Source organism: Ochotona curzoniae, unplaced genomic scaffold, assembly GCF_017591425.1.
Source record: "Ochotona curzoniae isolate NIBS_2020 unplaced genomic scaffold, NIBS_Ocur_1.0 patch175, whole genome shotgun sequence".
NCBI lineage: Eukaryota > Metazoa > Chordata > Mammalia > Lagomorpha > Ochotonidae > Ochotona > Ochotona curzoniae.
The window spans coordinates 813434-839200 of record NW_024466723.1 but is presented as its reverse complement, the minus strand read 5'-3'; the positions used below and the strand labels follow the sequence as shown (position 1 = coordinate 839200).

At 45.2% G+C, this 25767-nt stretch overlaps 1 protein-coding gene across 2 annotated transcripts in view; it reads right to left on the bottom strand.

The window, feature by feature from the left end:
* The window catches only part of LOC121166597 (next to BRCA1 gene 1 protein-like), a 28092-nt gene extending 2641 nt beyond the window's left edge, over nucleotides 1-25451 (bottom strand). The window contains exons 1-20 of one of the 2 annotated variants that reach the window (XM_040995824.1): nucleotides 25353-25451; nucleotides 21782-21892; nucleotides 20041-20103; nucleotides 18165-18183; nucleotides 16517-16539; nucleotides 15730-15924; nucleotides 14979-15056; nucleotides 14427-14641; nucleotides 13783-13950; nucleotides 13293-13502; nucleotides 11172-11331; nucleotides 10796-11086; nucleotides 9218-9367; nucleotides 8657-8732; nucleotides 8075-8185; nucleotides 7655-7819; nucleotides 4366-4765; nucleotides 3587-3681; nucleotides 2881-2938; nucleotides 2078-2183 (exon numbers count right to left, since the gene is read on the bottom strand). In XM_040995824.1, coding sequence (XP_040851758.1) covers nucleotides 2078-2183; nucleotides 2881-2938; nucleotides 3587-3681; nucleotides 4366-4765; nucleotides 7655-7819; nucleotides 8075-8185; nucleotides 8657-8732; nucleotides 9218-9367; nucleotides 10796-11086; nucleotides 11172-11331; nucleotides 13293-13502; nucleotides 13783-13950; nucleotides 14427-14641; nucleotides 14979-15056; nucleotides 15730-15924; nucleotides 16517-16539; nucleotides 18165-18183; nucleotides 20041-20103; nucleotides 21782-21892; nucleotides 25353-25445 — 2787 coding nt within the window. In that variant the 5' untranslated portion in view covers nucleotides 25446-25451. The remainder of the gene's footprint in view (nucleotides 1-2077; nucleotides 2184-2880; nucleotides 2939-3586; nucleotides 3682-4365; nucleotides 4766-7654; nucleotides 7820-8074; nucleotides 8186-8656; nucleotides 8733-9217; nucleotides 9368-10795; nucleotides 11087-11171; nucleotides 11332-13292; nucleotides 13503-13782; nucleotides 13951-14426; nucleotides 14642-14978; nucleotides 15057-15729; nucleotides 15925-16516; nucleotides 16540-18164; nucleotides 18184-20040; nucleotides 20104-21781; nucleotides 21893-25352) is intronic. The other variant, XM_040995825.1, reaches the window with a different exon arrangement.
* Between the last annotated feature and the right edge of the window lie 316 nt (nucleotides 25452-25767).

The following is a 25767-nucleotide window of genomic DNA, read 5'->3' as shown; positions in this document are numbered from 1 at the left end:
TTTAGGATGTATTAAGAAGACTTTTTTTAAAAATTAATTACATTGCACTATGTGACACAGTTTTATAGGTACAGGGATTCCCCCCACTCCTCTCCAAACCCTCCCCGCCTAAAATTTAAGCATTTTCAAAGATTTTTTTTTTTTAAAGATCCACTGCATTCTTAACACCTTTACTGGACATGCCCCAAACTCAACATTATCTAAAATTGAACTCATTGTCTTTCCTCACTAAAATATATCCTTCTATCTGCAGATACTCTGTTTTTTAAAGAATTTTTTTTAAATTCATTTTTTATTGGAAAGGCAGATTTACAGAGAGAAGGAAATACAGAAAGATCTTCCATCCGCTGGTTCATTCCCCAAGTAGCCGTAATAGCTTGAGTTGAGCCAACCTGAAGCCAGGAGCCAAGAGCTTTTTCTTTTTTTTTAAGATTTATTTTTATTATTTTTTAATTGGAAAGACGGATATACAGAGAGGAGATACAGAGAGGAAGATCTTCCGTCTGATGATTCACTCCCCAAGTGACCACAACGGCCAATGCTATGCTGATCCGAAGCCAGGAGCCTCTTCCGGGTCTCCCACGCGGGTGCAGGGTCCCAAAGCTTTGGGCTGTCCTCCACTGCTTTCCCAGGCCACAGGCAGGGAGCTGGAAGGGAAGCGGGGCTGCCGGGATAGAACCGGCGCCCATATGCGATCCCGGTTGTGCAAGGCGAGGACCTTAACCACTTGCGCAGCTGTGCTTGGGCCCAAGAGCTTTTTCTGAATCTCACACGCAGGTGCTGGGTCCCAAGGCTTTGGGCCGTCCTTAGCTGCTTTTTCCAGGCCACAAACACGGAGTTGGATAGGAAGTGGGGCAGCCAGGACACAAACCAGTGCCCATATGGGATCTAGGCATGCGCAAGACAAGGACTTTAGCCACTAGGCTATCATGCCGGGCCCCACATACTCTTAATAAATGCTAGTACTGACTGCGTGGGCCAGAAACTTGAGGTTTATCCTTCAAGTACTGCCATTTCTATTAACTTGTCTACCTTTTTCTTCTACTTTATCAAATCATAAAAAAATCTATTCTGTTTGAAAGTTAAAGAGTCAAAGAGGGCCCGGAGTCATAGTGTAATGGTTAAGGTTCTCGCCTTGAATGCGCCAGGGTCCCATATGGGTGCCGTTCTAATCCCGGGAGCTCTACTTCCCATCCAGCTCCCTGCTTGTGGCCTGGGAGAAGCAGTCGAGGACGGCCCAAAGCCTTGGGACCCTGCACCCGTGTGGGATACCCGGAAGAAGTTCCTGGATCCTGGCTTCGGATCGGCGCAGTACCGGCTGTTGCGGTCACTTTGGGGAGTGAATCATCGGACAGATGATCTTCCTCTCTGTCTCTACTCCTCTCTGTATATCTGACTTTGTAATAAAAATAAATCTTTAAAAAAAAAAAAGAGAGATTATCCTGATCTGCTTGTTCACTTTCCAAATGCCTAAAACAAGTAGGATGGACGTTAGCCAGGGACTCCAGCCACGTAACTGGCAGAGACCCAATGACTCAGGATGTCACCCGCCTCCCAGCTCCTAGCTCCCAGGGGAGCCTCAGGAGGAAACTGAAATTGCAAGTAGGTCTGGGACTTGATAGCGGATGCAGGTGTCCCAGGTGGCATTTAAACTGCTGAGTCAAATGAGCACCCTCCTAAGAATTTCTTTACCAGCCCCACCAGCCTCCACACTGTGACAGAGATCTTGCTAAAAAACAAATCTGATTGTATTAATCAGTTCTTTAAAATCCTGCCTGTACTGTGAATACCTATTTACCTCGCTAGCTTCCCAACAGGAGTTATCTTTCACATCATCTTGCAGAGCCAGCACCTGGAGATTGTTCCCGTCTCTATATTTTAGGTCCTCCTCTCATTCCTTCAATAACTTGTCTAAAGTCATACAGTTAGAATGTGGAGGAGCTGTGTTCTAATCCGAGACTAAATCTTAAGTTCTGGCTCTTTCCACAATGCCATGTTACTTTACAACCCAGAGAGATGCCATCTATTTCACTGGTGACTTGGAGATGAGGCTCCATAAAATGGAGTACATACTGACCTGGGCAGTGACGGGAGGCCCAGCAAACAGGGCCTTGTAGGCAGAAGCAGCAACCGACAGAGCCCCCTTCACCAGTCCTCCAGCAATGCTGCTCCCGTGCTGGTGCCTACAGAGGAAATCCACATTATCACCTGAACAAAATGCAAACCATTATCTTCTTACAAGATAATCTGGCTTCTAGTCCTTGAGAAGAAAATATTTCCTTCAAGAATTAAAAAAAAAAAAAAATCCATGTAAAAGACAACACAATTGTTTCACCTCATTTTCACAGCTACAAATCTTGGTTTGATGTACAGCCCAGTTCCACTAGTGCAGAGAATGCAGTACTGCGGTAAGCCACTGTTCTGGTGCGCATGCCCATCTCAGTGCTGGCTGGAAGCCGGGATACTGTGGCATTCTAGGGTACCGACTGTCTGTCTGCTCACCTCACACCTCAGAGAAAAGACCTTGCAAAGGCAATGTGAGGACACTGCTGAGGTGACTGGGAGCAGGAAGACAGGTGTGTCTAGGACCCACACTGGGCTTGGCCTGCATGCTTTTGGCCTGGTACTAAGGCGAGGTGAATCACAGGGTACTCCTTTCTTGTCTGGAATGTGAATGCTTTTAAACATCAGCCGGGACCTTGTGTTCATTGTTGCTCCAAAGCTTTTAAGGTGGAGAAAAAAACAAACAAAAAAACACCTAGCAGGAAACAAGGGCTCTTCCCTGCTGAGATGGGCACATGCTTCAAGAGGCTCTCTGAAGCAGAAGCAGCTCTGCAGTTTCCACCCGCGTCAGAAGAAGAGACTGCACAAGGTCGTTACCTTGAGTGGTCATAGCTCTTCTGTCTGCCGTTTACAAGTCCTGATGAGCCTCTGGGCTCTAAAAGCAAAAGAGCTGTTGGTTAGATGCAGAATCCACAAGCGTCTACTGCTTCCTAACTCACAGTGGGGCTGCCAGAGGCAGGTGGGAACCAGATCACAGGTTTGAAGCACTTTCAACTTTTTAAAAAGCATATGCAAGCTCTGTGGGTGTTGAAGTGATAAGGGGAAAAACCATCCAGAACTGTTTACTGACTCAAAAAAGATAACTCAATAACCCGAGCTCACTGTCCTTCAGGTGCAGTGTTGTAGGGAATCATTAGAAGTGACTTGAGGGTCTACACACAACTTCACAATGCTACTATCTTGATTTTGCAGATAAGAAAACAAACCCACGGGTATCATACACTGGCTGAACTGCTGCTGCAAGGTCAGACCGGAAAAGAGGAGCCAGAGCTGGGACCACCTGGGTGCTCCAGCCCCAAACCTGTGCTCTTTCCATTATAGCACAATGCCTAGCTCTAGGAGGGCTCATTTCATAAATATTTAATTGTAGAACAGAAATACGAGTTTGAGGGAAGAATGCAGGGAGAGTGAAAAGGAAGGTTTCTACCAGCTGCCAAGAACTGCAAAAATGAGCAGGCTGTTTATACCTGGGTTCCGTTAGAAAGCAGCAGGGAAAGGAAATGAGGCTGAGGCTGCTCCTTACCTCCTTGGATCTCCTCAGGGGCAGGAGAGGCTGCTGGGATGGTAACTGGTGAATCTACTCCTAGGCAACCATGATGCTGTACACAGGCGGTGCTCCTTGGAGAAAGACACAAATTTAGAGTGAGTTAAAAAGGAGTCTGCAGCCACAGTGGAGAAACAAGGAAGTATAGCAGAGCAGTGTCAACTTCCACAGAGGCTTCACCTGTCTCACGGCCCAGGAACAATCAGAACGCTGTGTCCCATGTGCCCTTCCCCCTCAACCACAGTCAAACTACAAATACTGGCTTCTGCCTAGTGGTTCCCCCTCTCCAGGTCAAGCGTTGCTGATGAAGGGAGAAGTTTAAATCATTTTCTGGAGAGCACTGATTCAGACAGACCCAGCACAGAACTGAAAACAGCTTGAATCTGATTTTGTAATGTATTTTTTCCATAAAGGAGTTAACTTTCTAATTATAATTAATTATAATTAACTTTCTAATGTTTGGGTTAATCTTTGAATTGAGCTGTCTTTACACCTATGAATCATCAGGAGAAGGGTCCAAGGATGTTTTAAAACTGGCTCAAAAGTAAGCAGAGTCTAGAATTAAGGTTGACTAAAATAAGTATTTCTTTAACTTCAGAATCTATAAATACAAATACTAGAAAGTAGAAATTTCCCCCCTAAATTCAGAGTGCACCAAGGGAAACAGCACCTTCCCAAGCTGCTGAAAACATAGTTTTGAGACTGAACTGGTTCCCTCACTCTTTACTTCATCACAGCTGAATGGGTCTGGATGTTACCTGGGCAGTGGTGGTGGCAACCCCACCACCTCTGGGATCAGGGGCACTGTTTCCAGAGTCTGTGAGGTCACGAGGATGTCAGTGATGGGATGCTCCTGTGGCTGGTTCTCCTCCTCAGGGAGTGTCTTTCCACCCTCGACCCCAGCCTCGCCTTCAGCCCCGCGCTCGAGGCCTGGCTGGGACAGTGCAGAGCTGTACATGGAGTCCCCCAGCGGGCGGCTGGTGTCAAAACACTCCGGCAGGATGATGATGTAATCCTCTGAAGAAGCAGAGGATTGACTCTGAACTTCATCTTGGAGCTCATCTTCTTCCTCCTCTTCCCCAACTTCTTCCTCAGCAATGTGGACAATTTCCTCCTTCTCGTCTCCAAGTAGTCCCTCTTCAGGCAAGGCCAATTTCACTACAGTATGAAAGAACCAATTTTAAAGTAGATGCTAAAAGGAGCTCCCAGTGCTATCCCTACTTAGAAAAGCTTTGTTAATCAAGAGCTAGAACTATGAACAGTCAGGAAAGGAAAGAAGAGGGAAAGGTCATTGCTGGAACCACAGTTGTATTCTAAGTTTGAAGATTAAGCAAAACTAAAGTTCAACAAAATGAGGTAGGCAAAACACCAAGGCTCCCAAGAAGAAGTATGAATCTTCTAACAAGGTGGCTCAGCTGGGTTAGCCAGCAGCACCTGCCAGTGAGAGCTCAGAATGGGTATGGGCTGGTCTGAGCTAAGCTGTATCACCTGACAGTAAATGCTCAGACTGGGGCCAGGCCATGCCAGACAGGGCCACAGCATATGCTGGCAAAGGCAAGACCAGCAGCTGGGAGTGGGCCTAGTAGGGGAATTTCACTACTTCCACAGGTGAGTATGAGAGCTGAGACTTGGGGCAGGGATGCAACATCCTTCAGTGTGCACGTAGACTAGGTCTGGGCTAGCCAGGCTAGGCTAAGCTACTGCACCCACTGGCATATGAGACAGCCAGGGTGAGTGGCAAGCCACCTACGCTAGGATAGCACTTGGGATTGGGTGCAAATCATGTAGGCTGGATTGTAGCATGCCCTGGCAAGCGCCAAGATCCAGGGCTGGGAGTGGGCCTAACAGGGGAACCGTGGGCACTCCCTTGCTAGGCTGCAGTTTCAGCTGGTTGAGTACAGGAGCCACTGGGGGCAGGCCAGGCTGGACAAGATAGCAGTACCAAGCATACATATGGACCAGGTCTGGGAGTGGATTGGGCTGAACTAAGTTGCAGCACTCATTGGTGTGCATGACAGCCAGGTGTAATGCAGGACAGTCTGCGCAAAAACTGAGACTGGGAGCAGGCCTGGTGTTACAGAGTATCACCTCAACTAGGCTGCAGCACCCACTCACTCACTGGTGTGAGGATCAGGCCTGTGGTGGGTTGGGTTGGGAGTTGGTTCATGTGAGAGAGGGAGCTGGGGGCAGGATTGACAAGACCAGTATGTGTGTTGCCCGATGCAAGTGACATACTGAATGCGATCCTGCACTAGCTGATGCACACAAGAGTCAAACCTGAGGTCACCCCAAGGAAGGTTTCGTGGGGGATTCTCCAAACAAACTGCTGGACTCACACCCTGGCCACAGGGAAAATCACAGCATATGTGGTTTGACTTTCAAGTGTAAATATTGGGATTGGGCCTCCTCAATTGCCGATGCCCATGCAGTAGACACAGCATGCCCAGATGCACATGGGGGATATGATCGCCAGTTCATCTAACCTTCTCAGAGGATGGAAAGCGAAACAGACTGGACAACTGTCCTGGCCACGCTTTGTGTCTGGGTCTGTGGCTGCACTGAGGTGGAATTAGTCAGCCAATAGACCTTAAGAAGATTTTCTCAACCCGGTACAATGAAGCAAACAACTTAAAACTATCAACAGCACTAAAGTGGTACCCTCAGAACATTTCCCCCCCATGGGGGTCTCTAAGGCACCATCAAATGACTGTGGTGCTGATGTAGTTTGATCGTAAGGAGCAGTCCCCTTCTCTGCCACACTTCAGACACACAGAAAAAAAAAAAAAAAGAAACACGTAAACATGTATTCTACCCACCTTCCTCCATACTTCGACTATCCCAACCCTAATCAGAAGCCGATGTGAGTGCGTATCCCTCTCAATTGTGAACAATATTAAGGATAAAAATAAAAAAATTAAATAAACCAAAAAAACCAAGGTGGCTTAATTCCTTCTTCTCTCCACAGGATAGTTAACACACTTACACAGAGTTTAAATAAAAATTTATATACTAGCTCAAAAGGCTACATAAAAAAATTTCTTTAGATTTCCCCATAGATATGCACATATATATATGTATATATTTAAAGATTTACTTATTTTGAAAGTCAGAGAGAGAGAGGGAAAGACGGAGGGATTTTCCATCAGCTGGTTCACTTCCCAGATGGTCAAGGGCCAGTGCTGGGCCAAGCCAAAACTAGGAGCTTCATCCAGGCCTCCCACTTGTGTAGGAAGGGGTCCAAATGCTTGGGTCACTTGCTGCTGCTGTTTCCATTCCATCAGCAGGGAGCTAGATCAAAAGCAGAGCAGCAGAGACTCACACTGGAGCCAACATGCAATGCCAGTGTTGCAGGTGGAGGCTTCACCCAGTATGCCACAATGCTGGCTATCTCCCTGTATTTTTTCAGTTCTCAAAATATATGGCGCTGGTTCTACCCCTCTGATATTTACAGATTTGTGTTAAGAGGTGATTAGCATATCAGAATTTTTTTTCTTCCAATCCTGTCTGAAACTGGCCCAATGCATATTAGAGTTTAATCTTGAGAAACATCATTTGGTCCTCCTCCTTCTCCCTTCTATTTCCTGGACTGTTGACCTTGGAGAAAACAGACGACTCCACTGCCCTGAGAATCGCTGCAGAGGAGCTCCAGCAGCTCCAGGGCGCCTCCTGTAGAACACAGGCAATGCAGCTGGCCACAGTCTGCAATGAAGCTCTAATGTGGCCCTTAATGATCAGGGCATATATACAGAGACGAGGGGAATGTCCAGCCTCTGGGCTAAATTAATTTGGTGTGACCCTGCCAAGGAAACTGCAGGTGGGGGGAGTTTTTGGGTCCCTGCTGCCCAAATGGGAGACCAGGATGGAACTCCAGGCCCCTGGCTTTGGCCTGGCACAGCCTAGGCCATGGTGGCCACCTGTGGAGTGAACCAGAAGATGGAACACTTTTTTCTCACAAATGTCAGTGAACACAAGCCTGCTAGCTACCCAGGCCTGGCAGCCCTAAGTCAGGTGCCACTCTGCTAGGTGGGAGCAATGAAGGACACTCACACTGCAAGGGCTTCTGTCTACAGGGCGGGCTGTGGTCTGGCGCAGCATCCAAGGTGAGGGACCGGATGACAGTCTCACACACAAACTGGGTCCCACTCAGGTCTTCCTCTGCTTCTTCTACTGAAGCAATGTTCTCCAACTTCCTCTTGGTGGACACTGTGGGATCTGAAAGAGACGTGCACCTTGTCTGTGCTCCCAGTTGAAGAGTGTTCAGCAGTCAGTGCTCAAGGTGCAGCAAAGCAGGGAACAACCGCTATATGTGCCATGAGATGGTGGCGGGGCAGGGAGGATCCTCAAAACGGGGACTCCAAGGGAAAGAAACCCAGTGATGTGCAAAGCTCAGGTCAGTAAGGAGCAGACAGGAAAGGCGTGGTGCAGAACGGGAACATGCAAATGCTTTATAAATTGTTAACCCCTTACCAGGAAGTGCTTTAAGTCCCGCCCCTTCACTCTCTTCCTGTATCTGCCCCAAGCCTGGCTTCTCTATTAAAGGATTGTCATGTGGCAGAGGAGACATGCAGGGAGTCATATCTGGAGAAGGAAGACAGGAGAACCATCAACTTAGAGGAAGCATCCACAGACAGGCTCCAGAAGCAGTAGGCCCAGGCTTCGGAACCCCTGCAGAGCTCAAATACTCTGGGATGCTTCCACACCCACTAGAAAGGGTTTCTCCACACCACCAGGTGTGCAGTCAGCTCAGACAGATCCTGCAAGGCAGGAAGGATCCTAAATACTGTGGCCAAGACACAAAACACACACAAAAAAAAGATCAAAAGGAGGAAAACAGAAAAGGTCCTTTTCTGGTGGGGAAGTCTTACATAACCTTGTCCCACTGCTTCTGACAGACAACAGGGAACAAAGGGAAGAAGACCCGTGGGTGCAGCTGAACACGCTGGGAGGAATTCTCTGCTGTTTTCTCAGAATAAAGCACAAACTGCTACAGTCTAGGCTGTAGTACTTCTGTGCTTGTTAACAAGCAAGCGAACCGAGTGACATTCTTACCTACAGGGGTGTTGTGGGGCACTCGCTCCAACTCTTGAACAATGTTTATATCCAACAGTTCAAAGGACAGCAAGTCCTGGGGGAATAAACAAACGAAACAAAACAAAACAAAATAAATAAATAAATAAAAGATAGGTGCTGGGGGTTTGCAGTACACACTGCAGCATGCTCTGTCCTCACAGGATCCTACGGGCTACCTCTACAGCACCCGGGATTCAACTCAGTTTGAATTCATGCCTCTCCCTAGCCAAGTACACACACAAGTGGAATTCAGTGGGAACCAGTTCTGCAAATGACTGAATGGCAGCAGAGAGAAAATGCAGGGTGAAGGTGAACTAGACAGGCTGAAGGGAAGCTGTAGAGAAGCACAGGACAAGGTTCCCAATGCAAAGAGGAAACCTTAGCTTAGAAATCTGTTCCCTGTACATATGAAAGTCATGAAACAGGTCCTCTTTATAGATATTTTAAAAATGCTTCCATGGCTGATTTCTTCAATAAGGTCAAGACTCGTTCCCGGAAAGCTCTTTCTGACCCCCGTCCTCAAGGTGCTGAATCTGCCACCTGAGCAGTCAGAAGGTCCACAGAGGGGATGTACAGCTCCCTCTCGCTGGCAACATTCTTTGCCTTCTGTGTGATGCATGGTCCTGTCCCTTCTGTCTGTTCTGTCGCTGAGTCGAGCTGACTTTCTTCTTTACTCAGAAGAAAAGCTTCCTACAGACACAAACCATTGGGACACATTTTAGACTCAAGAGGGAAACTGACAATAGACCCCTCCAAACATAAGGTGCTGCTGCATCTTCACATTTTTTATTTATTGTTTTTAAATGTTGACTTATTTATTCACTCCCCAATGACTACAATGGCTGACACTGTTTCAGGAGCCAGGAACTCATCTGGTTCTCCCACATAAGTGGCGGGGCCCCATGCATGTGGGTCATCTTCTCCTGCTCTCCTAGGTACATTGGCAGAGAGCTAGATGGGAAATGGAGCAGCTAGGACTTAAACCGCTCCTCATATGGGATACCAACACTGCAGGCCATGGCTTAACGCATTGTACCACAATGCCAGCCCTTGAGAAAGAGATCTTTTTCTAGTTCACTCTTAAAATGTCTGTAAAAGTGAGGGCTGAGTCAGGCTGATGTCAGAAGCCAGAACTCAATTCTGGTCTTCCACATGGGTGGCAGCGAGTCACATTCTGTTGCTCTCCAGAATGCATTAGCAGGAAGCTAGACAGGAAGAGGGAGCAGTTCAAATTCAAACCCAAGAGCATTTTAAAGCAGATGTGAGCAACCCAAGCAGCAGTTTAACCCTCTGCACTACCATGTCAGTCCCTTCTACATATTAAAAAACAAACAAACGAACAAACAAAAAAACAACTTTGCTCTACTTGTATGAAGAATAGCAAAGACGGATCCACAATATTTAATTTGTTTGGATAATGGTTACAGATAAATAGATACACCCCACATACATGTGCCAATACGTTTTGCATAAAGTTCACAATGAGTACATTAATCCTATCTTATCTACACTCTAGTTCCTCTACATTTTATTTTGATATTTTAGATTTACAGAAAAGTCACAATAATCACAATATAGAGTTCATATATTTGTTCAGCTTTCCCCAATGAGAACAACTTAAATTATAGAATATAAAACTTCAGCAGTAAACAGTAAACAGTATGAATACTGAGAAATAACATCACAAAAACAAACAAACAAACAAGAAAACCAAATAAAACAATAAAAAAAACACCCAAAAGCCTCCTGGAGGCTGGCACTGTGGGCTGGCAGTGGAGGCCGCCTTCTGCAATGCCACATCGAAGTGCTGGCTGCTCAGCTCTCCATTGATGTGGCTGCAGAAGCACCGGATGGGCCCAGGGCCATAACCAGGACAGCCTGCCCTTCTTTCCCGTGTGTGGTACACAGTATGGTGAAAGCCATACTGCTGCCACCAAATCCTAAGCATTTTTTAAATGAAGCCCTGGATGACCAGGTCAGATAGCAGCATATAACTAAGTCCCGGGGAGGACAAGGCAACCTTTCATGGTTTCTGAAAGAATGACTGTAGCAGGGGATGTTGTAGCTAACTCTGGGTGTGTGCCTTCAGGTACGAGGCCACAACCTGTCAACACTCACCTCCTGCTGGCAGCTGAGCTCAGCGGCTTTGCCCGTGCACACCAAGCCCCGTTCAGTGGTATCAGGGCTCTCTGTAGAAGGGAAAGGGTCCACTATGATACTGCACCAGACCCGTGGTCCAAACTGCTGGCCTTTGTGAGAAAGACGCCAGTGGGAAGTGTACATTCCCTCTAGGGCTGGGGCAATGAATTCCACAGACACAACTCCGACATGGCCAGCCTTCAGGCAGGGAACTAAAACATCCTTGTTTTCTGCAGAGGCCAAAGTCAGGTTTCCCCACATGAACTTGAGCTGAAAAGAACCAGAGATGGTGGTCAGCTAAATGCTTGGTCAACTCCCTCCTCCCTCCTCTTCACATTCTGTGGGGGAAAAATACCTTTGTGTCTGTGCTCCACTTTACATTTCCTGTATTTTTCATCCTCCAGTGTTTAATAAACTTGGTTCCTGGCTGAAGGTGAGTTCCATCAGGCAGATTCTCATCCACAAAGGCTGCACTGAGTGTTGGCATCACAGGGGCACAGGGCTGCAAGGGGAGCCTGAACAGAAAGGCAGATGCTTGGTCACTTGCTATTGGATGTAAGGGTTTCTGAGTATCCCACCCCACGACTAGAGATGATTACCAACATAGCTGCTTTTCCTGGCAGCCCTGTTTCCCATCTAGCACCCTGCATGTGTCCTGGAAAAGCAGTTGAGGATGGCCCAAAGCCTTGGGACCCTGCACCCACGTGGGAGACCTGGAGGAAGTTCCTGGCTCCTGGCTTCAGATCGGTGCAGCACTGGCTGTTGTGGTCACTTGGGGAGTGAATCATTGGATGGAAGATATTTCTATGTCTCTTCTTCTCTCTGTATATCTGACTTAGTAGTGAAAATAAATCTTTAAAAAAATAATACTAATGACACTTAACTGCTTAAACCTCCACTGTAAATGCTGTCATCCCATTTGGGTGCTAGTTCATGTCCTAGCTGCTCCACTTCTCATCAGGCTCTCTGCTTCTGGCCTGGGAAAGCAGAATATGGTCTTTGCACCTGCATGGGAGACCTGGAAGAAGTTCCTGGCTTTAGTTTGGCTCAGCTCCACAACTGTGGCCATGTGGGAAGTGAACCAGAGGAAGGAAGTTCTTTGTCTTTCCTCCCTATAAATCTGCCTTAAACTTTATTCTTCAAAGATTTATTTTTTTTTTATCAGAAATTTGGATATACAGAGAGGAGGAGAGACAGGAAGTAAGTTCTTCCATCTAATGGTTCACTCCTTAAGCAGCCATAATGGCCAGAGCTGCACTGATCTAAAGCCAGGAGCTCAGACTTTCTTCCAGGACTCCCACACACAGGAGCAGGGTCCCAAGACTTTGCGCTGTCCTCGACTGTTTTCCCAGGCCACAAGCAGGGAGCTGCATAGGAAGCAGGGCGGCCGGGATATGAACTGCACCAATATAGGATCCTGGTGTGGTCAAGGCAAGGAATTTAGCCACTTGGCTACCACACTGGGCCCGGATTTACTTATTTTTATTGGAAAGGCAGATTTACAAAGATAAGGAGACAGGGAGAGAAAGATCTTCCATCCACTGGTTTTTCCTTAAGTGGCCATAACAGATGGAGTTAAGCTGACCCAAAGCCAAGGAGTCAGGAGCTTCTTCCAGGTCTCCCACACAGGGATAGGGTCCCAAGGCTTTGGGCTGTCCTCTAGTGCTTTCCCAGAACACATGCAGGGTGCTGGAATGGCAAGTGGAGAAGCAGGGAAACAAAATGATGCCGGAGCAGGCAAGGTAAGATTTAGCCACTGAGCCATTGTGCTAGGCCCAAAAAGAAAAAAAAAATAATAATATCAACAAAACAGAATGGATATATCCTAAGTGAAAAAGTCATTGTGAGGATAATTAAAAGGTTCCATAAATATAAAAAAATTAGAGAGTAAGATCCTCTTAAAACATTTGCTTGAGGGCTGGTTCTATGGTACAAAAAGTTAAACCACCTCTTGCAAGGCTGGCATCCTGGAGCAGAGCACTGGTTCCAGTTCAGGGTGCTCTGCTTCTGCTGCAGCCCCCCGTACCGTGCCTGGGAAGGAGTGGGAATGATGGCAAGTACTAAGGAGACCTGGAGTTCAAGACCCCCGGCTTTCGCCTGACCCAGCCCCGGCCACTGCAGCCACTTGGGCAGTGAACTAGTGAATGGGAAGATCTACCAATGTCTGCGCTGTCACTCTACTTTTCAAATAAATAAATCTTTATAAAGAAAACCTAAAAAATTCCTTTTGTATCAGATCCAGACTGCCTCCACTGAACAGCTGTTATAGCTAAGAAATTCTGAGCCTTACTGGATTTGCCTTTTTGAAGGATGCAACAAAGCCAGAGTCACACCACCCTTTAGTATAGCTGTGATCAGAGAACAGACTGTTTGACGGGAAGGGGGGGTTGGGTGTTAGTGGCTGCCAATAAACTAAGTCTATAGTTTTCGTAAACTGGACCTCAAGTCTTGGCACCCACCCCAGCCCTGGGCTTACATCAAGGGGTGAGACTGCAACAAGTTCTCAGGTCGGCCCAGAGGAGACTTGGGGCTTTGGAGTCCATGGATTGAGTTCCACAGATGAATCTTCCTGTGGAGTTTAAGCTGCTTTTTCAGTTCCTTGACTTCTGCTTTACGCTGTTTCTTCTCAGCTCGCAATCTTTGCTTTTCTGCTTTAAGGAAGTTCTTATCTACTTGTTTCTGAAGCCTGTAAGACAACAATTGAAATTCTCAAAAACAAATAAAAAAAAATCACAAATTTTGAAGTTATCTGGAGCCACCACCAGAGTCGGCTCCTATTTTAGCTTCATAATTCCTGTTACAGTTGTCATCTCTACTTCATTAGCTTTGGATAATGACCTTCGTTTTGAACATCCACTGAAGATGGGCAGAACTGAGAAGGCTAGCTGTAGTGCTGTGACACTACACATTGTCACCAGTGGCTTATGTCTCCAAGACCAACAGGCCAACCAGCAGCCTCGTCTCACCTGACTTGTTCCAGGGCGGCAGGAAGCCGAGGAGTAGAACACTTTGAGTGGGAGAGTGGTTCAGAGGAACTCACAACAGGTCTCCTCAACTTCAGCAGGACATGGTTAGTGTCATGGGCGTATGACCCTGCTTCACAGTCTTCGCAGATGTTATAGGACGGGCAGAGGCTGTGGGGAAGCAAAGGCCAGGGCAGAATGGCAGAGCAGGAAGTACCTGAGCGGGGAGCTATCAGACCAGAGTCCTCCACTGGCTTCATATCCCCTTGGTAGTAAGCCTAGGATGTCACCCAACCATGGCATGTTTCATTAATAAGGTTAGCAACACTTAACCTTGTACCTATTTCCAAGGGCGATCCAAAATATGAGAACATTTGGAACAAATGAGGAGTTACTCTTATTGACACAATTTAGTTTTCTGGAGTATGATGTTGCCTAGTTCTGTTAATACAAATGTGTAACTGAATACAAAAATCTGAACAGTTGCCCCTTAAATCACACAATGGCTTCTGTTTCCACTCCAGAGCTACTAGACCCAATGCTCCGAGGCAGAGCATGCACGTGGTCTCCCGCCACCTATCCAAGGGCCACAAAGGTCACTGTGGGAAGGTTTGCCAACACCCAGCTGGCCGCATGTCCCTGCTTACCTACACTGGTAGCGCACACCAATGATCCTTCTTTGGCAGTTACTGCAAGCCATATGCCAGCTGAACTGATTTTCTGGCAAAAATGGTGTTTCCTCTGAAACAGGTATTGAGACTTCTGACGAACAGGAAGTCAAGGAAGGGTTCTGAAGGACAAGCTTCTCATACAATCTCTGCTCAAGCTTCTCAACTGTTTCTTTAACCACTTGTTCTCTGAACTAGAAGGTAGAACAGAAAGTTGGGGACACAATAAAGTAACAGCTACTGAATGAGCACACAGAGATATAGCGGAAGAAGGCCTATCCCTCCCATACATAAACTGATTCAAAAAAGTGATCAAGAAGTAAGTTCTTCCCCTTACATATTCAGAACCCCATTCCCTTTCTCTCAGAGCCTTATCACAAAGGCTAAGTCCTTGCCTGGAGTGGCTCTAAGTTTGGAAGTAATCAACTGCCACTCTTCGCCTGCAACTGTGGCAGCAGCCACCTGGATGCTATCACACTCCAACTGTGCCAACTGTGCTGCTATAAAACCCAAACATGAGAGAACACTCACAGACTCCAGGTAGCTTGTGAACCAGTCTGGGGGCTTGTCTTCAGGCTGGTGGGCATCGCACGGAGCAAGCGGAAATGACTGTAAGAAAACACAATCTAAGATTTTGTAGATTCCTTTTTCCATTTAGAGTAACTGCCCTGAAGTATACTATTTTCAGGTGTCTCCTGTCAAGTTACACAAACTTATGGTTAAAAAAGGGTCACAGGGCCCGGCGTGGTGGCGCAAGTGGTTAAAGGTCCTCGCCTTGCACGCCCGGGATCCCATATGGGCGCCGGTTCTAATCCCGGCAGCCCTGCTTCCCTTCCAGCTCCCTGCCTGTGGCCTGGGAAAGCAGTTGAGGACGGCCCAAAGCCTTGGGACCCTGCACCCGCGTGGGAGACCCGGAAGAGGCTCCTGGCTTCGGATCGGCATAGTATCGGCCCGTTGCGCTCACTGGGGGAGTGAATCATCGGAAGGAAGAGCTTCCTCTCTGTCTCTCCTCTCTGTATATCCGCCTTTCCAATAAAAAAATAATAAAAATAAATCTTAAAACAAAACAACAACAACAAAAAAGGGTCACAGTATGAGAGAATATAAAGCCAAAACAGCTTCTATGCTATCCTATTCTCTAGAGGTAAACCACTGTTATCCGACTTGAACATCGGGACAAGAACAGTCACAGTTACTCCTAAATCTTTAATGATGCGCACACTTAGATCAAAGACAGATGTAGAAATAGGAAACTGGGTAGAGATGTCCATCCCATTCTCACCTGTGCTGCAGGAGTCTCCGAGTTCTTCGTGTCTGATCCCAAGACTCTGAGCAGGGAAGGACGATGTGCAAGCGGCTTCTTTCCCGCCTGGGGAACTACTCGTTTTTCTGCCACGACTGGGAGGGAGGTTTCCTCCACAACATGGTATCCCTCGTGGACTTGCATTTGCAGTTGATTTCCCTGCTTCACCGCCATCTGAGAGTGTGGTGTGAAACAGAAATGCCCTGGGTGAGTCTGCTTCCAAACGTTTCAAAGAGAGAGACCCAGCAGAAGAGTGGGGAGAGTCAAGCTGGAATGTGATTTGCTTGCTTTATCACAGCAAACCACATAACATAAACAAACATGAATACCTAGTCTGCTGAGCTTTATTATTAAAGCCATGGAAGTAGATAATTAGCACAGCACTTTACTAGGTGAGTTTTTTTTTTTAATATATTAATTGGGTTGCTATTTTCCTGTCTAATTTGTTCTTATATCAGACTCTATCGTCCAAAAAACTCATTCCCAGACTACCAGAACTGGAGAAACTAAAAAGTTATATCCTATAACTGTTTGCTTTTCCACTAAAAATAGGAAAGTAACTGTAAATGGTCAAGTTTTTTTTTTTGTTTGCTTTTCGGAAGAGCACCTTCCCATTCTGAGAAGACACTAGCATGCATCATTCATCACAGGCTCCCAATACCACATGTCACTGTACTTCCTGATTCCTCTTCATGGCTAATAAAATTCAGATTTAAATTTTATAGGGAACATTTAAAACATTACTTGGAAATGAGATAACCATTACCTTAAGTGCTTCTTCATACTCTCCTGAAAGAACAAAAATACACACTGTGATATTTCATCACCTCCATAGATCCTATTAAGTATAGTCAATCCTAAAGATCTAATGCACAGACTACAGTTAGTGCGTTACATTCACTACATTTGCTAAGATAGTGGATTAGAGCTACTCCTGCTCTAGGGGGCTAAAGGGGCAGTGGGAACTATTTAAGATAACATCTTGGGCCTGGAGTGAAAGCCTAGTGGCTAAAGCCCTTGCCTTGTATGCACCGGGATCCCATATGGGCACCAGTTCTAATCCTGGCAGTCCCACTTCCTATCCACCTCCCTGTTTGTGGCCTGGGAAAGCAGTCGAGGACGGCCCAAAGCCTTGGGACCCTATGCCCGTGTGGGAGATGCAGAAGAGGCTCTGGACTCCTGGGTTTGGACTGGCTCAGCTCTAGGCTGTTGCGGCTGCTTGGGGAGCAAATTATTGGATGGAAGATCTTCCTTTCTGTCCTCCCCTCTACATACCTGATTTTACATAAATCTTAAAAAAAAAAATTTCTTAGCCTGAAGTTAGTGCTATTGCACACTGGGTTGGCCTGCCACTGGTGATACACACCCCATATCCAAGTGGTGGTTCAAGTCCCAGTGCTGTGGTTCCCACGAGCTTCCTGCCAATATACCTGCTAATGCAGTATTTGTGTTCCTGTTACCCTCGTGGGAGACCCAGATGGCAACCAGATGGTAACAAAACAGAAGATATCTTCCTGTTTTGAATAAATCAACATTTTTAAAAGACTTCAAAGGCAGAGCAATAAATATGTCTACTGGTTCACTCCCAAAATGACTGCAACACTTGGGGCAGGGCCAGGCGGAACCTGGAAGCCAGAAGTTTTTTCCTGGGTCTTCCAAGTGGGTAGCAGGTACCCAAACACTTGGGTCATCTTGTATTGCTTTTTTCAGCCATTAGCAGGAAGCTAGATCAGAAACGGAGTGGCAAAGCTCAACTGGGTGCCAGTGTTACAGGCTGCAGGCAGTGGCTTTATCAGTTACACCACAATGCCAACCCCAAATGAAGAAATCTTAAAAAAATTTCTTAGTTTATCCTACAGTCCTTATATATAAACAGCTACTATCTTTTTGCTGTCAAACTCCCTTCATACCCCATGACAAAGAGAAGCTACCACAAATCAGTTTCCCCCAACTTAAATTCCTTTCTTCACACAGCGTGTTATGAAACTCAGAGCTCAAGGAATTTAGTGTCAATATTTGTATAAAACATAATCTTTATGCAAAAATGAACCCTAAGCTATGCATAACCAGTCATCTGGAACACTACCTGTTTATAAGCGAATATTAACATACACACATACCAAGTCAGAGATAAATATGTCTAACTGGGAGACATATTATTTTCTGAGAATTTACATAAAAGCCGAGCTTGGGGTTTATTCAAAGGAACTGCTCTAGCTATAAGCCTGCAATCCAGTAAAATTCTCATATGTAATTAAATGCCTATTAATGAATAATTAATGTAATATCAGTTTTCAGAATATCAAATTCTACTCTAAAATGAAAATTGCAATGAGGTTTGAGCATAATTGGAAATGCCCTGTTGAAGAGACTGAAGGTTTCCAGTAAAGGTGAGTATCTTCTCAGGGACACACCTTGACTGTTGATAGACACCTGTAAAAGGAAAGAAGCAACAATACATTATAAGCATCTTGTCAATCAAGTATACTGTCATTAGGACTCACTTCATAGGCTAGAGGCAAAATCTTAGGTCAGGGGAGTTCAGGTTTCCCAGTATGACCTACTAATCATGAACACCGTTTGTGACAATTGTTGCTTTACTTCTGTGTCTGCCTTTATTTCAGGTACATTAAGGAACACCATAACACAGTGGTGAGGGTAGTGGCTGAAGTAGTACCTTTCAAGCAGCTTTTGTGGGGCCAGTGCCATGGTGTAGTAAGCCGAGCAACCACCTGTGGTGCTACATGCATCCCATATGCGTGCCGGTTTGAGTCCCAGCTGCTCCACTTTGATCCAGTTCCCTGTTTATAGTCTGGAAAAGCAATGGAGCATGGCCCAAATGCCTGGGCCCCTGCACTCACATAGGAAACCAAGAAAACACCAATAATATAAAAGGTGGGCAGCCAGTGCTGTGACATAGCACCAGTTTAAGAGTTCCCTGCTTATGGCCTAGGAAAGCAGTGGAGGATAGCTCAAGCCCTTGGGCCCCTGCAACAATATGGGAGACCTAGAAGAAGCTCCTGGCTTTGGACTGGCTGAGCTCCAGCCACTGTGGCCATGTGGGGAGTGAACAGAGCACGGAAGATCTTCCTCTCTATCTTTCCTCCTCTCTGTATATCTACCTTTCAAATAAAACAAATATTTAATTTAAAAAAGCCCCAATGAATGTGAAAATAAAAAGCTTTTGTATCTCATAGGTAAAACAGATGCTCTTACTGTACCAGATACCTAATATCACTTTGCACTATAACACTTAAAGGTTATTCCTTATTAACAAATTAAGTGGCAGATTGTGGTACATCTGAAATTAAGATATTTACAAATTTAAAAAGATATCTCTAAGATATTCTGCAATATTGTTTTCCTATTTCCCAATTCTATTTCAAATCCTACAAGTCATTTCAGAATGTACAATTATCAATTATAGCACTCCTTATCCAAAATGCTTGGGTACAGAAGTGCTATGGATTTTGGTATATATACAGTGAGATTTCTTCAGGTATAAGACTGAAGCCTAAACACAAAAGTCCTTTATGCTTCATATATGCCTCATATACATGGCCCAAAGCTAAATTCCCACAGTTTCCATAGCACACCTACATTTTGACTGCAACCTGTCATGTGAATGTGGAATTGTCCAATGTGGCACCACAGCAGTGAGCAAAAAGTGTTGGGCTGGACAGCATTTCAGTTTTCAGATTTTTTTTTTTAAAGATTTATTTTATTTTCATTACAAAGTCAGATATACAGATTCACTCCCCAAGTAAGCGCAACGGCCGGTGTTGTGCCGATCCAAAGCCAGGAACCAGGAACCTCTTCTGGGTCTCTAGCACGGGTGCAGGGTCCCAAGGCTTTGGGCCGTCCTCGACTGCTTTTCCAGGCCACAAGCAGGGAGGTGGATGGGAAGTGGAGCTGCCAGGATTAGAACCGGTGCCCATATGGGATCCCGCTGCGTTCAAGGCGAGGACTTAAGCCGCTAGGCCATGATGCCAGGCTCAGTTTTCAGATTTTTGAGCAGGGATGTTCAACCTGCACTTCTTCCTTTCATGTGAGAGGCAGAGAACTCTCATTGAACTATCACTGCTGCTTCCAGGGTCTGCACTGGCTGGAGGGGGGAGTCAGGTATGTCTGCTGGGATTCTCAGTGGAAGCCCTTGGCTAAATGGTCTCTCTCCAACCTATACACTGAAGCTGCTGCATGCAGCAGCCACGACTCTGACCTCTTCCAGCTCTGCATTCTCCCAGAGAAGCAAGACCCCTATACTGAGCGGGCGCCAAAACATTTTTTTACCTCTTCATCTTCCTCATCCAGGTATTTTATCTGAATAGTGTTCAGGTCAAATGAAACTTTCACCTGTAAAGAAAATATATTATGTATGATTATGACATAAAACATTTCTAACAGAAATCTAGAAGTCATTAAAAAACAAAGATGGGCACATTTCAAAGACTTTATAGGGCTATAAAATACCAGTACTCAAAAGACATGTGCAAAAATATTTACGATTCTTAACATAGGGTTAATATGTGCAATACAGAGCATCAACAAAGCTGCTAATAAGATCAATAACCCAGGTAAAATGGTAAAAAAATGTACAGAAAATTCGCAGACGAGAAAAGCAGAACACCCAAAAAATATACAAAAGCATGTTCAACCTGGCTGGTAGTCAGAACAACACAAACTCAAGCAAATAAGTTCATTTTATCAGAATAATAAAAAGTTTTAAAGCCTGAACACACATATAAAAATATTCAACCTCTCCGGTCATTAAGAACAATGCATCTTAGAGCCATAAGATGCCATCTTACCGGAAGAGCTCACCAATTTTTAAAGCTAATTTAAAAAATTCAGAGATCATCATATATTGCAAGAGTTCCTACAACTGCCGCAATACACGGAACAGTATCTTTCACACTATAAAGGACATGCCTTATGACCTGCAATCTCATCGCTGGATAGGATAAAGTTTATCCTATACAACAATGCCTAAGTTACTTGAGGAGAGCAATATCTTTTGTAGTTTATTTTACAGTGGCAAAAAGAAACACAAAAAAATACTGGAAACAATCTGATAAACAAGGGTTTACTGCATCATGGCTCAATAACACCAATAATCCTGTGGACTGAAGTTTTAAGGGGATATTGATTTTTTTCTTTATATCTTCTTGGATTGCTGTTTCTTTAATGGGCTTTATTACTCTTTTGCAATTTAAGTTTTACAATTAAAAAAAAAATACATATCATTGGCTTATTAGAGAAACATATTTGTTTGACTTTCAGATCATTTGACAAATGAGAACCAACTTTCTCAGTAATCATCAATCTAAGATGGTACAAAGAGATATTTTCCAGAAGGAAGAGGACTAATCAGATCGTCTTTTAAGGCCTCTCCACCACTTCTTTTTAGTTACCATGACACATAACCAGGAAAAAGTAGGTTTTTACTAAGTCTCATTAGTTCCACAGTCACAAAAGAAGTAAAACATTCACCACTGTAAACTGAACAAAAATAAAAGGGTACAAAGGGCAAACCAAGAGGAAGAGCATTAGCAAAGAAGCACAGATGAACTGCTGTCTAAGCACCTATGGCATTTTTTCCTGCCGGGTCTGGGCTATCCAACCTCTGACCTGGCAGTACACGCAATGCTGGCTGTGGTGAGAGCTAGGCCTCACCCTTCCTCCTTCACAAGTAATAGCAAATCTGTGCTCAGGCACCAACATCCCCCTGGGGCCTGCCGGGAGAGGCACAATTCCTTACACTGTTCTAAAATTAATAGATTTTCCACATCCTAGCTTACTTTGAAAAAATTATGTGTTTCCTTTCTAAATTGTTCCAGAAGGAACTTGTTCCCTTTCTGGGAATACATCTCCTGGACAAATACTGAACTCTCCCAAAGTCATTCTCCCAAAGTCCTAGAAATGGCAAATATAAAGTCTTAACAGCCATGAAATAATACTGCTAAAAACAGCTAACTCTAGGAAAAATATGTATGCCTCAACCATTGAGAAACAAAACAAAGTTAAGACTCACCATAGCTTCCACATCAGCCCAAGTTGTATTTTCTGGATCAGAAACCAGAAAGCTCTGAGTTTCATTTTTAAAAGTCACATTTAGAGTAACTTGTGGTTCCATGCTGTGGTGCTGGAGTTGATGCAGAGGGTGGGGGACAGAAAGAAAACACATTAGAAAGGGCTCGGACGACTCTTGACAACATTTACTCAAGGAGTACTCGTGAGGACTTGAATACAGGGCACGCTTGGGCGACACACCAGCATACAAGAGAAATGTCCCTGCCCTAAAGGAATTTATGATCTAGTAGGTGGGTTAAGACAAATTTCAAATTTCATTGAGAAGTAGAAATCACTGCAAAAAATATAGACGTCATTGCTAAAACTATGCCATAAAGATTTTTGTCTTTCAACCTGGAATTTTTTTTTTGTAGATAATTTTTATTTTTTTCTATATATTTATTTTTACTGGAAAGGCAGATTCATAGGGAAAAGGAAAAACAAAGAGAAAGATCTTCTGTCCACTGGATCATTCCCCAAGTGGCCTCAATGGCTGGAGCTGAACTGATCTGACGCCAAGAGCCAGGAGCTTCTTCCGGGACTCCCAGGGTCCCAAAGCTTTGGGCTGTCCTCTACTACTTTTGCAGGCCACAAGCAGGGAGCTGGATGGGAAATGAAGCAGCTGCAATAAGAACTGGCACCCATATGGGATCCCAGTGAGTGAAAGGTGAGGACTTTAGTCACTAGGCTATGGCGCTGGATAATTTTTATTTTTTAACTTAAAACAAATTTCAATGTCCAATTTCTTTTACTCCTGCGGTTTTCTTTTGAGACAATCACCACTTCATGTAGTTTCATGACCAGACACATATGTACAATTTGTAAATACAGATATGCATAAATTCTTTTTTTGAAAAGGTGAAGAAATAACAGCAATACATTCAGGGAGAGTGGGCATAGAGGGGAAAGGTGGGAGAGAGATGTTTCTACATCCTCCTATATCCATGTAGAGAAAGGATACCTCACCCTCCAAGCCACAGAGATCTGTGCTTCAGCTGCAAAACTTACTCCTACAGTTAACTGGTACTTCCACACTAAACATAACTCCGCTAGGAATATTTATATTTGACCACATTCACCAGTCATTCAGCAACTATAAAATCCTGAAGGATTTTATGACACTTTATGACTGTTAATTAAAACAAAGAGTTACTAGTAGTAGTAGGAGATAAGAAGATGGATAAGGTAGACAAGGTGTCTGCCCTCACGGACAGGCATTGTATATTTTTCTTGAGGAAGTAGCTTTCGACAACAATGAATCCAAAAATTCAGTGGCCAAAACACTGGCCAAGAAACTACAAAGGGGTGGAAAGCGGTACCTTCCTCCATGTACTGTTTTTTTATAATCTGATGCTTGTTTTTTTCTGAATGGCAAATTTCAATCATGCTCCAAAGTGGAAAGTAATGAAATCACAACGCAGGGCTACCCTCATTTCATCTGCGCCTTTGGCACTCCCTTTCCCCTAATACTAGACTGACCATAATCAAGTAAAATTTTAACCAAATTACAATAATCCAACTTTTTTTAAAAAAAGGGCCATTTGTTATGTTATGCTTAAAGGGTTAATTTGCTATGGTAACTTTTAAATCTTTACACGAGTAAAGAGCATAACATAATAAATCCCTCCGTGCTCACTTCCACGATTACCAATGTAGAAACAGCCTTGTTACACATACACCTTCCCTGGTGGATTATCCTGACATTCATTCTTTCATCTGAAAAGGTACGAGCATGCCCTTCTAAATGATAAGAATAAACAAAACTATACACGACTCCTAAGAGGTTAATAATTCCTTAATAAAAAAATATCTACTCTGGCCTTTTTTTTTGAAATAAAGAATTTTATTTGCCAATGAGCTGTTACATGCTGAATTGGTTTGTTTTTCAATAGGAAAAAGTTTAAGTGGTTTAAAGCTAAATTTAAGTTACATGCCTGCAGACTTATAATCTGTAGCAACAAAGAGCCAGATTCTATTCTAGGAGCAGGAGATAAGAGATGGATGAGATTAAGGCCCCCAAGTTTCCAGTGTCAGAAGGGGAGGCAGCTTGAGCTATGAGCAAGTTAGGAGACCGATTCTCTGGTCTTTATGTAAAACACACCACACCTCAGCTCTCTTTTTTGCCTCACAATGTTATTGTGAGGATCAAGTAAAAATGTGTGTGCAAACTCTTCGCAAACATGTCTGAGTATAGAAATGACTACAGGTAAAGCTGCTGCATGCCTCACCAACACTAGCAGAGCCACTGCAGGCAGTGGGGGAGGAACCAGCGGACGGCAGCTCCATGTTTCTCTGTCAGACTTCAGAACCTTCAAAACAGTGTTTTTATTCACAGTATAATGTACCGCCCTTCGAAATCTCTGAATATCAGGATATATTTTTTTTAATTACTGCAAAGACAGCCACCTCCCCAAATTTTCCTTTGTTGTCTCTATAAATTCCCTGGGACCTTGGAAATGAAGTGAGAGACTGTCTGCCATGAGTGGACATTCCAGAACACATTCTCAGTTCCCAATGTCCAGAACCACATTCCCATACTTCCAAAAGTTTAGAAGAAAATCCATCTTCCTCCCCCTTGCTCAAATTACACCATTAGAAATTAGTTGTTGCTTTGGAGCGCATCCAGCTGCTCTACCACTGGGGAGCCAACAGGAAGTGGCAGATTCTGGTTTAGCTGGGCCACAGCCAGGTCTTCGTAAAGAGCTGCCTATCGCTCTCAGGCCGACATGTGAAAATTCTTCCAGCACGAGTATTAATCTTGAAACTTGGAAACAAACTATGGATTGTTCCAAGCGTCTTTACAGATTTCCCGCGAGCAGTGTCCAGTAGCTGCGGTCCGAGCCTTCCGCCTGCATAACTGGCATTATCAGCTCATGACACTGACTCACCTAAACTTGGCCCTAGTCAGCTTTTCCTCTATGTCAGTTTTTTTTTTTTCAATCTCACAACACAACACAACACAACAAAACAAAACAAAACAAAAAACTCCCTAATGAAGCCAAACTGGGGATGTGAGCTTTGATCGATCATTGTCAACAAGGTATCCGGGCTTTCAATAGTGTGGCCTGAAAACTTGGTGTGTGACCCAAAAGAAAGAACGGTGCGTTTCCAATAACCGAAGTTCCCTGAGATCTCTTTGAGGGAGGCGGCTCAAAAAGAAGAGGACGGGGTGAGGTGGCAGTGCAAGACTTCATTTTCCAGGGACTGCTTCCTAGCACTCCATGTCCCCAACACAGTGTCATCACCCCCGACAGGATTCTTGCCCTTTCCCTTTCCCAGGCCCTCTTCGTACTGGGCAATCACGGCCTGCCATCAGGCGTTCTGAGCCCCGGGCCCTCCATCCCTGCGGTCGTACCCGACCCTTCGCTCCCTCGGAACCCGAACGGCTCCTCTCATCTGGTTCCTGAGAAGATCGGCGGCCCCTGAACAAGGAAAAAGTCTCCCTTCTGTGCAGGGTGCCTCTCCTGAACTTGCCCAAGTCCTCTCAAGGCGACATGACCCCATCGCTAGGTAACCGCGGCCAGCTTGCTTACCAGCTTTCCGCCCCCGGGGGGCGCCTGCGGAGGCCGGTGCAAACACCGTCCGCTGCCACTTCTGTCGCGATCCCTGCGGGCGGAATCTAACATGGCGGACAGAGACAGGGCCTAGTCCCCTGTTTCTCTGAGTTTCCGACAACATGATTGGCTTTGGCCGCTTGTCCCTCAAAAGCCACCACCCCTCTGGATTGGTTGTGCTTGCGCAGGGGGGCGGGGCAGAAGCAACCTGAGCTTCACAACAATAACAAACACGGGGGTCGAGGGGCGGAAGCACGAGTGCGCAGACGCAGGCCCACAGGGCCCGAGTTCCCACAGGTCACTGACCTTACAGGTCGCGAGGCTGGGTGGGAATTGTAGTCTTCCTAGGCCTTGCAGGTTCTTCAGTCGCCGCTCTCAAGATATGTACACATAA